The sequence below is a fragment of the Cynocephalus volans genome, chromosome 4 (assembly GCF_027409185.1).
Source record: "Cynocephalus volans isolate mCynVol1 chromosome 4, mCynVol1.pri, whole genome shotgun sequence".
In the NCBI taxonomy this organism is placed as follows: domain Eukaryota; kingdom Metazoa; phylum Chordata; class Mammalia; order Dermoptera; family Cynocephalidae; genus Cynocephalus; species Cynocephalus volans.
This window is the reverse complement of record NC_084463.1, coordinates 86382916-86394935: the sequence shown is the minus strand read 5'-3', so window position 1 is coordinate 86394935 and position 12020 is coordinate 86382916. Positions and strand designations below refer to the sequence as shown.

General features: G+C 35.0%; 1 protein-coding gene across 2 annotated transcripts in view; it reads right to left on the bottom strand.

Annotated features, from left to right (window-relative positions):
* Window positions 1-12020, bottom strand: part of NOX4 (NADPH oxidase 4) — a 158742-nt gene that overhangs the window by 102459 nt on the left and 44263 nt on the right. For both annotated transcript variants that reach the window (XM_063094259.1, XM_063094260.1), the window contains exons 5-6: window positions 7591-7688; window positions 4211-4238 (exon numbers count right to left, since the gene is read on the bottom strand). In XM_063094259.1, the coding sequence (XP_062950329.1) occupies window positions 4211-4238; window positions 7591-7688 (126 nt within the window). The remainder of the gene's footprint in view (window positions 1-4210; window positions 4239-7590; window positions 7689-12020) is intronic.

Sequence of the window (12020 nt, the reverse complement as noted above, 5' to 3'; positions counted from 1 at the left end):
GGTGGGAAAGGTAGGGGTGAGGGAGGAATTGGTAAAGGGCCATAAAAAATGATTACATTTATAATGTTGAATATACTAAGTATCCTGGTTTGAGTATCATATATTGCACATAGGTATTGATATTCAACTCTGTACCCCACAGATATGTCCAATCAGCTATGTTACAATTAAATAAATAAATAAATAAATCTGAAGGGGAAAAAAAGAGGAGGTCAGTCTCTCTGATTCTGAGCATTCCAATATTAGTTAGGGAATGTCTACAAATCACTTAATCAGAAGGACACCTGAAAAAATAGGGTATGCATAGACTACAGCAATAATCACCAAAGTGATTTAAACATTAATGCGTCAAATTAAAGAGTTAAACAAATGACATTTATTTGTTCAGTGGACTGTTTGCAGGCATCTATAGTTTACTGTTAACTGCCAGAGATAAAATGAATCCTGCTCTAAGAGGTTAAGCAGGCAGTTGCCACACAGGGCATTAAGTGCTAAAGGAGGGCTAAGCACTGAATGCTTTCAGGGTACATCGGAGGGCACCCTAACCTAAACTACATAGACAGTTCAGCTAAGTATCAATATATTAACCTCTATTACTACACATTCCAAGAGTCAGAAAATCCTGTCTGGAAATTATTGGCTTAGTATAAGCTCACCAGGCAAAGTTACTTGCCCAAGTGAAGTACACTGATTTTCCTGTAAACTCTGAGTTCTTTGAGTTATGAAGCAAAACCTATAATTATTTCTTTAGGAAAATATATGCTTGTATGTTTATTCTTATTGCTTTTTATTTATGCATATTAGATTCATTAATTAGTAGCCTTTAAAATGAATAATTGCACTATACTGCCATCTCTAGATTAACCTGAGAGATCATTTTCATCTATACCCAGATGTAGTCAGAAATATACCATTGTCTATTCATTACCCAATATTTGTAACATAATTGAAAACATAATTGTATTTGTTTATGAGGGTTATCCTAATTGAAATTAGATACCATGTATTTTATTCTCAATATATAACGTACTGCCAAAATTGGAGATACATTGTAAGCATTTTTAAGTGAATGTTTGGATAATCCAATCTATTAAACTTATATTTTGTTATAAATTCTTTTTTTTTTTTTTTAAATTCTTAATTGGAATGTTTTTAACATTTCTTATGTACCAAGTCTATCTAGCATATTTTATGTCACTTTTACTGCCAAAGTCTTTATTTTCCACAAGACAATCTTAATTTCAGTACTAGGTTACACAAAAAAAATTAAACAGAGAGAGAAGACTTCATGTAACATTAAATAAACCAACATCCGAGAAATCTATCAAGTAATAAAAATATTCTTTTTCACTAGAACACCTAAAAACATGCATGCATTCCTTTATCAAGAACTTAAGTTTTCCTAGGTATAGTGCCTGAGAACATTCAAAGATGGCCATGAAATAGTTTTAGTCAGTATTAATAATACAAACCTGCATTACATCTATTTATAGAAAGCATCTCTCAACCCATTACCATCTTTAGACTCCACTTAGTTCTCTCACCTTTGTTCAGTAGGGTCAGAGAGATGCCCTAGGAGCTCCAGTTTCATAATTATCGAACCCTGTGTCTTGGCCCCAGTTCAGGGCTGACAACTTGGAAGGTGAATGGCTCCTACTGGCCAGCACAGTGTTTCTTTCATTAAATTATGTGCAACTGGGCCATCAAAACAGTGCATACTTGCTGATTTGGGGTGATTCAAATTGTTCATATTGACAGAAGACCTACAAAAAATATTTGCTTCAGGCCCTGAATACCCTAGGGTTAGCCCTGCCCCACAGTGGAGAAGCTCACCTTCAAATGGACAAAACAGTACATGTAAGGAAATAAAGTATTCTACAACATAGTATTTCTACTATTTAGTTTTAGAGATCCAGACCTAGAAGAGACCAGCTCAGCCTAGTAGAATTAGGAGGGACTTTGTACATGATGGGCATGTCGGCTGTGATTTCCAGTTGAGCAGGCATTGACCAGGTGAACAAAATAGAGTAGGCTATTTGAGGCACCAGGTAGGTAGCAGTGAGAAGGTATGCTCAGGAGTATAAGGAGATGTTCAGAAGGGGAAGAACAGATTCTCTAAGATGGAGCCAGGAAATTTGTGTTTTTAAGTATGTTTTCTACTTAGTCCAAACCACTCATGGGGATCTCTGGGAAAGGGCATAGGATGATGGGGTTTTGTGATAGGAGGAGTAATCACCTGCTTACACAGAAGTATTAATAATACAAAGTGTGTTAATGTAATATCTTAGTTGTACAGATGTCTTTTTATATCTTTATAAACCAAACTTTTAAAAAATTTTTAAAGGTTTTAAGCCTTCAATTACACTTTAAGCTGCATAACATAACATTTTTTTTTTAAAGTTCTTGTTTATTTCTCTGGAATTAATTCACATGAACTCCCCCCAAAATTGATTCATACGTAAGGTTTTGTTTTTCTGCTTTTTTTCTCTTCTATTTCTCATCCAATTTTTGAGGCTTAAGTAGAAACATGTTCTCAATGAGCAAAGTTGTATGCAAGACTAAATTGTGATCCTACAGAGAAAACTGAATATTTTACAAGTGGAAAATATCATAAATCTATAAACAGAAACAAAATATAATTTACAAATCTAAATATATAGTTGGACATGGAGGAAAAAGCACCTGAATTATTGTTATTTTCCATCATAAAATTGATTCAAAAGAAACACAGGACAATGTACCTCTGTCCCATGTGGAATTCTGATTCTTAACAGTGTATTACAGCCAAACATTTATGATAGATCCTCTCAACTATCCAACCATCCTTGTCCCCTGAAATATATAGAAATATATAAATATATAAAATAGCCAAAATGCAGCTTTCTTCTTTCATCTTTGTAAATGTAAGGTTAAGAAAGAGAAGAATTTTAGTAAAAATTTTCTAATATCAAGGAAAATTTTGAAGACGTTCAAATGTGCTTTAACAAATTAGTAGTCTAGACTGAGATTTCATGGACAAGAAGCTTAAGAAGGAAAAATCAATTACAAATAAAAAAAGGAGACAGATTTCAAAAACAAAGTTCGTTTTAATGAGTTTCTCCTCTTTCTTACAGGTTTTAAGATCACAAAAATTTATATTAATTTACTAAATTATAAGAACTGCACTGATACCCAAAGTGCTTGGTGTTTCTTCTCAACACCTTGAGGGCAAGGTCAGGTTACATATGTATTATCATTCACAGCACTTAAAACAGCGCAGGGCACAAAAGCAGGCCCTTAATAATCATTGGGGGTGTGAAGATTAATTCTAGGTGTCAACTTGATTAGATTAAGGAATGCCTAGAAACCTGGTAAAGCTATCTTTTTAGGTGTGTCCATGAAGGTGTTTCCAGAAGAGATTGGCATGACAGCCTGAGTGGACTCGGTGGGAAAGACCCACCCTCAATGTGGATGGGAATCACCCAATCCACTGGGAGACTCAAGAGAACAAAAAACAGAGAAAGAAGGTAAACCACTATCTCTATCTGCTGGAGCTGGGATACACTCTTCTCCTGTCCATGGACATCAGAGCTCTAGTTTCTTCAGCTTCTGGGCTCCAGGACTTACACCAAGGACACGACTGGCTTCCCTGGTTCTGAGGTCTTCGGACTTGGACTGACACATGTTACCAGCACCCAGTTTACAGACAGCTATCATGGGATGACTCCTTGCAATCGCATGAGATAATATCCCTAATAAATCCCCTCTCGTATATTTACAATATATCCTATTGATTCTGTCTCTCTGGAAAACCCTGACTAATACAGCGGGTTAAACTGTTTTCACTGGAAAGACCTAAGACAGAGAAATGTGTTGGAAAAATGATTATATTGTATGATGTTGAATATACTAATTATCCTGATTTGAACATCACATAATGCACACAGGTATTGTTATTCAACTCTGCACTCCAACAATCAACTATGTTTCAGTAAAAAAATAAAAGAGATGTGTTTGCTTACTTTTACTCTCAATTCATTCAAACCCCAAGTGCTTCCTCTGTCCCTCTGTTCTCATTGCAACTTTATGCCTGAACTCCTAATATTTGTTCTGATACGTAAATTTTCCATATTTTATATTTTAACATGTATCTTATTGCCGTGCAATTTGACAATGCTCATTTTCAAACATGTTTCTGAATTTAAAGAAAGAATAACCAATAACAACTTACCAGTTGTGAAGAGAAGTTTTCTAGGATCCTGAAAAAAGGAAAAAAAAAATGACTGAAAAATAAAACACTGATGAAATAAAATTCTATAAATAATCTGCAGAGTATAAGAACCATGTGTTGGGCATGTAAGATACTGTCCTCCCAGTGGAAGTGAGAGAGACTCGGTAAAGTTTCATAACATTTTCACAATATCAGAGGAGATTATAGCAAGTAAAAAATCCAGCTCAGAGAAGACTACCCATCTGAGAAAGGAAGAACACTGGATAGGTCAGGAGGCCTAGGTTTTATTAACAGCAACTTCCAAGCTAGTGGCAGTGACCTTAAGCCCACTCTTTGACTATTTTAAGATTCAATATCTTTAAATATAATGCAAAATATTAATATATGCTCTGCCTACTACAATTACCAAACCACACCTACAAGGGGTCAAGACAGTGAGAATCAAAAGTAGTAAAATGTGCAGGGAGTTTGCCCACTGTAAACTCAGTGCAAAGAAGACTACTTGAGAACTTACTACGTTTCAAATACTGTGAATAAAAGTGAGGATGCTCAAATATGGACGATAGGTCTCTGGAACTTGGAAATATAAGACAGTAATGTTACTTAATAGTGTTGCTATTGTAATATTTTCTTTAAACTACAACTCTCATGACATAATGAACTAAAGTTAACTCCCTTCCTACCTTCTGGAAAACTTAGATCAATCCCCAATAGATTCATGGATTTACTTTTCATCCTCATGATGCTTAATACTGTACAATCTTTTGAATTATTTTCCTTATGCCTCTACTGAATCTGGAGTCAGGCCAGGCTTTATACTAAGCAGGAGGCCATTTATACAGTGTAATTTCAGGAGACTTGAATAAGGACAACTTTCTCAGGAAGGAGCCCTCACCCAGCTTAGGTCAATTGACTTATATTTCTGGTATTAAAAACATGGCTAAAGGGTTATCTAGAGAAACTCCTAAAAATATAAGATGGGCTGGGAGAAGTGGGAATATTAGAAATTTGAATAAATGACTATGGAAACCAGAAGATGAAATAATTAGGGATAGAAGACGGTATGTGAGAGTGAGAGATGTTTTCACAGATGACCAGAGGAGGCAAACAGATCATCCTCCAGGCAGAGTGAAAGCTTAAAGCAAGAACAATAAGGTGTGCGACCCAAACTATCTTTTTCACAGGCAATTCACAGAATATCTATTTATTATATACATGTACATATATATTCACATATACTATATATACTTATGTATATATAGTATACATAATATTTAAATATACATTTTCATATATAAAAGTATATATAATATACTGTACTTACTAAAAGGTGAAAGATTTATACGATCTGAAGAGAAACCAGAGTATATATACTGTACTTACTAGATGCTAAATACATATATATTAAAAGAACAGAGGAAGAAAGAACAAAGGAAGACACAAGAAAAGAAAGAAAAGAAGTAAAAAGTGGGGAATACAACTTAAAACAATGAGTTGCCATTTTCATCCCTCAGATTGGTAAAACAAACCAAAAAATCCAGAGGTGAGGTGTAGACATAAACATTCTAATACACTGTTGGTAAAAGTAGGTAAACTGCAAAGGCCTTTTTGGAAGGCAGTTTAGCACTGTCCATCCAAACTAAAGCTGTGTGTATATCTTTTTAAACCAAAATTTTACATCTATGAATCTGTGTAGCACAAGAGAACAAAGAAATAAATTTACTAATGGGTGATTCATAACCACAACTTGAAATCAACCTAAGTGTCTGTGAATAAGAAAAAGACTAAAAATAAACTGTGGCAAATTCATATGAAGGGAATGAGATAGATCTATATGTTCTCATCCAGCAAGCCATAATACGTATATTTATGGAAATAAGTAAGCTGCAGAGGAATATGTATCATGATATATCATTCAGAATATCTTAGAAGAAATAATAAAATAATAAACTGTCTAGTTTTGGAAAAGAAGTTTTCACTTTAAATTTATATCGAGCTTCTATCATTCAAAGTAAAAGAAATTTAATAGCTAAAAACCCTAAATGACTAAAAATATTGAAATATTAAACAAAAATATACCACATTAAAATGACAAAACCGTTATCGTTATTAAAGTTATATGAATTCTAAAAGAAGAGAAGGAAATGAGGAAAAGAGAAGCAAGGGAAATTGCATAGCAGGAGCAGGAAAGAAGTAATTGCACCTGAGATGGGCAGAGGGCAGGACAGAGGGGTGGGGAGAGGGAGAAAAGTGGTGGCTGGGTCCAAAATCACGACATGTGAAGAGCTGTCAACAGCATGCAAAGGAGCTGAATTTTTCAGTGGTTTTCAAAGTTGGGTTTGCATTCTACAAACATGGTGAGCTCTTTAAAAATATCAGTGCTTAGGCCCCAACCCAGACCAATTAAATCATCTTAGTCTTTTTGAAAATACCAGTAGAGACAAGGGATTTATGGAAGGTAGCTTGCTATTTTGGTTTTGTAATTTGTTTCTATGTTTGTCATTACTTTTTCATTTGTTATGTTTTGGGGAGAAAGGTCAAGCACATGATCACAGCAACTCTGTGACACATGGAGAAGAAAATAGAGTGGGGGAAGATAGGGAACAATCTTATACAGTCACTACCAGACTTAGTCGGCAGAATAGGGAAGGTTCTGATTAAAGGGGACGCAGAACAGTTTGGTTTTGATGCAGTCTCAGTCTTGAGAAGCAAATGTGGCCTGAGCACAGTATGACAGCACTGAGCAGCAGAGACCTAACCAGGGTTGTGTGTGTGACGTACATCAGGCTCAGGCCCAGTACCTTGAACATATAATTTCATTTTATGAACAGCTTCACCTGGAGAAAAGCACCCCTGAGTCTGCCTGCTATAGAATTCAGTTCAAGGTCACCTATTTTGAGAATTAAAAATAATAATCATAAATGAATCATGAAAACACACAATATACATTTTTTAAGTTAAATACATTGATTATCCAAGGTCCACAAATAATCGACCTACCTTTCTGTCCCTTTCCCCCAAGCCCAGTATGAGTTATTAAAATATTTTTACACTGTAATGGCACTGTCAACACTCTCAGCTGAACGATAGGAATTAGACAAAAGCTGTTGGGAGTCAGAAGGTAGGTCTGAGTGGCAACCATCTGACACTGCAGAATATAAAAAGCGGACACTCTGCAAACTCCCATTTTCAGCAGGAGAGACTATGAAATAGTGAGTACCTATATTTTCTACTGAAAAGGAATAAAACTCAACTTGACAACTGCATTTTAAAGCACTCATCAGCAGCAGTAAGGTACACATTTTCTGTAAAAATCACAGACCCTCATTAGTCATCTCATGACAAGTGAAAGGAAAAATGGGAAGACAGGGACCACCCACCTCATCTCGGTGTCTTGCTGCATTCAGTTCAATGAAATCCTCACTGTAGTTCACTGAGAAATTGAGGGCATTCACCAGATGGGCAGCCACATGCACACCTACAGAATCACACAGGTGCAAGTCAGTGAGGTTTTCATAGATGATCTATGGCAAGGAGTCAGTTCCTCTCCCTAAGTAAACACAGGGTAGATCTTTGACAGCTATATGAACAATGAAATAGTAAATTGAAAAGTGAAGTTTTAAAGATACAAAAAATACCTTGACTATAGACAGTTTACTGAATTTTTAAAGTCTAGAATGAAATAACACTATTAAATCAGGGTTAGAAAAAAAATACACACACTTCCCCTCAAGTGTGTGTCTAATATTATGGATATAATATAGTTCCTTAATATTTTAGATGTTCCACATCTTTCACCACTCCCACAGTTCCAAACTTGCCATATATCTTAAATACTTCACTGCCACACAATCTAAAATAGAGGCCCACTGAAAGGTTTCTCACCAGTTGCAATTTTTCACAATCCACAAATCTAAATCATAAATGTCCTTAACCTAACATCAAAAGTGTAGGGAATCACTAAATGGGACAAAAACTCAGGAAAATAATAACCACCACTTAATAAGTAACCTATCTACAAGGGCACAGTAAATAAAATGCTCAATTGACTCAGAAAAAAGTGCTAGGAAATTACTAGAGAGTTGAAGCCAAACTCATTTTGACATAGCTAGGAAAAAAGAAACATCCTGAAGAGTTTGGGCAAGGAAGGAGAAAATGATCTGTGCACTAACCCACCATATCCTCCCCCATTTCAACTTGTTATTGTAGGTGAAATAAGGTGGCAATTAACAGCACATTATAATGTATTGGAAAAAATAACAGATAACTCACTGGAACTCCTATGATTTTGGCCATATTGCTTACTTATCAGAGCCCTCAGTTTACTTCTCTGTAAAATGATGGCAGAATTGAGAGACTTATTGAAATAAGTGATATGAAATTGATTAGTAAACTATTACAGTTTACAACAATATATAAGGTACAGTAGTTCAAAAGAAGACACGGCCACGGCCTAGAGTTTGACAAACTCTATAATCCCCCACAACCCAGAATAAGATGTAGAGAAGCCAAAAGTACTGAATTAATCATAAAAACCAACGACGGTGAGAGAGGATAAGAATGTTAAATAACCTAAAATTCATTTAAAGGATTTGTAAGCACCTTCAGGTAATCAAATTAGAGGAGTGGAAAGGGCCATATAAAAAGTGGACAGGTTCAAGACAGTATAAAGTTATAATAATCAAGCATTGTGGTATTGGCAAAAGAAAAGACAAACGGATTAATGGAACAAAATAGACCCACATATAGTCAACTAACCTTGAAAAAGGAGCAAAAGCTATACAACAAAGAGATAAATAGCTTTTTTCCAAATGGTACTGCAACAAATAAACATAAATGTACAAAAAAAATGAATCTACACATAGACCTTACACCCTTCACAAAAATTAACTCAAGATAGATCAGAGACCTAAATATAAAATGCCGAAGTATAAAACTCTTAGAAGATCACCCAGTGAAAATTCTAGGTGAGCTTGCGTTTGGTGATGACTTACTAGATACAATACCAAAAGAATGATTTATGAAGGGAAGAGTTGGTAAGCTAGATTTCATTAAAATTAAAAACTTACATTCTGCGGAAGACACTATCAAGAGAATGAAGAAAACCAGAGACTGAGAAAAAACATTTCCAAAAGACATATCTGATAAAAGATTATTATCCGAAATATACTAAGAACTCCTAAAACTCAATAACAAGAAAACAAGCAAACTGATTAAACAACAGGCAAAGACTTTGACAGATACCTCCTCAAGGAAAATATGTAGATGGCCAGTGAGCATATGAAAAGATGCTCTACATTATATACCATCAGGAAAATTCAAATAAAAATGATAGTGAGATACCTCTACAACCCACTAGAATGACCAAAATCCAAAACATGGAAAACACCAAAGGTTGCTGAGGATGTGGAACAACAGGAACTCTCATTCATTGCTGGTAGGAATTCAAAATGGTACAGCCCCTTTGGAAGACAGTCTGGAGCTTCTTGCAAAACTAAATGAAATCCAACAATTTCACTCCTTCATATTTACCCAAAGGAGTTGACAACTTATGCCCACACAAAAACATACACATGAATGTTTACAGCAGCTTTATTCGTAATTGCAAAAACTTGGAAACAATCAAGATGTCCTTCTGTAAGTAAATGTATAATAAACTGTGGTACATCCCCAAAATGGAATATTATTCAGCACTGCAAAGAAATGAGCTATCAAGTCATGGAAAGCCAACAAGGAAACTTAAATTCATGTTACTAAGTGAAAGAAGCCAATCTGAAAAGACTGACTATTGTGTGATTCCAACTATACAACATTCTGGGAAAGGCAGAACAATGAAGACAGTAAAAAATTAATGGTTGTCAGGGATCAGTGGGTAGAAAGGGATGAATAGGCAGAGTACAGAGGACTTTTAGGGCAATGAAACTATTCTATATATTCTACATAGTATTATAATGGTGGATATAAGTCATTACACACTTGTCTAAATCCATAGCGTGTATAATATCAAAAGTGAACCCTAAAGTAAAGTATGAACTTTAGGTGATAATGATGTTTCAATCAAGTTAGGCTCATCAATTGTAAAAAAATTTACCATTCTGGTGGGGAATGTTGAGAGTGGGGGAGGCTATGCTGTGTGAGGGCAGGGAGTAGATGGGAAGTCTTTTTACCTTCCTCTAAATTTTGTTGTGAATATAATCTGCTCTTAAAAAGTTCCTTAAAAATTTTTTTTAAAAGAAGAAAAATGTGAACAGGTATCTGGAAGCAGATTAAGTAACAAGCAAGAACCAGGTTCCAAAGAAGTAAAACAAGGGTGTCTAGATGTGACTCAACTATGGCACAGACATAAAACATTATTTAAGCAAAACTATCTATCTCCTATAGCTTTATCAATACAAAAATCTATAGTAAAAATATATATATTCCATTTTAAGTTAAAGGCTTATATGCTAACTATATACGTTATGGCTCGATAAAAACAAAGATATCGTTAGAAGAATTATTATTTTCTTTGAGTTCCCATGGGGAAAAAAAAGTCATAGGTATCAGCTACATGAAATACATCACTAAGGGATATATTCACCTTTTTTAAAAGACCTTTCAGGTCAAAAGAATTCAGAGTTTCTAACTTTAGGTAGCAGGGAGAAAGCTACACCAAGCACTTTGCATGCATTTTCTCATTTAATTTTCAATAAAACAATGAGGTAGGTAGAATCATTCCTATTTTACAGATAAGAAAACTAAGGTAAAGAAACGTGACTTAGACATAGTCAAACCACTAGTGAGTGGAGGAATAAAAATTCTCTGGAAAACAAACTCATTCATGGCAATAATCTACACCATCTCTGTCTTTTGTTTGTTCTCTAATTGAACCAGGATATTTGGACATGATCACAGTTTAGAACAAACCAAGTAAGTTTTCTGATCCTCCTCCATTTCTGACCTTTCGTCCTCACTAGCCCTAATCTATCCTTCACCCTCACCACACCCTTTGTCCTCATCTCCTCTGCTCTCACTCTTCCCAGCCTTGAGCTGCACTGGAGTCCTAATTCCATCCCTGAACCTCTCCCCATCTCTCACCTCCAGAGGTGGGAACTGCCAATAGGAAGATGTTCAGGGACAAAACAGTGAAAATGCCTGTTTCAACAATGCTTGGCAATTTTTTAAAAGCTGAAAGGTTAATGATTTCTTGGTAATAACTGTATCAAAACATTCCTGAGTCAAAATGGCCATACATAAATGCCCAGTCAAAATGACCTGGGTATCATAACAGTTATGTCATATCAAATAATGGCCAGGTGAAAATGTCAGGTGCTATGCCACTGGGATAATTAACCCCTAGGACTGTAAGTTATAACTAATTCTATTCTAACAACTGCATATGCAGTTTCTCATTTTACTCTTAAAATTATGAGTTAGGCGCTACTGCCAACCCATTTTACAGTTTAAAAAAAACAATAAACTGAGGATCAGAGAGATAATATCACACAGTAAGTCAGAAGGGTAGCTGGGGATAGATTCTATGCAATCTGTCTCCAGAGTCCATGTACCTAATCACTAGGCTTAATACCTTTTGTTCCAAAAATTTGAAAAGTATCACATAAATACTTCGGACAAAAATTTACTTTAAAATGACCCTTAAAAGCAAAAAGATTCTCATTTTACCTTTTTAACTTGGAAAAGAGCAGAGCAAAATTCCACAAATAATGATATTTGTTTTTCTACCAAAGTATTAATATCAAAAAAGGAATTTATCAAATATAATTTTGGGCATAATCATATTCTGTGAATAAACATTTCACATTCTAATTTT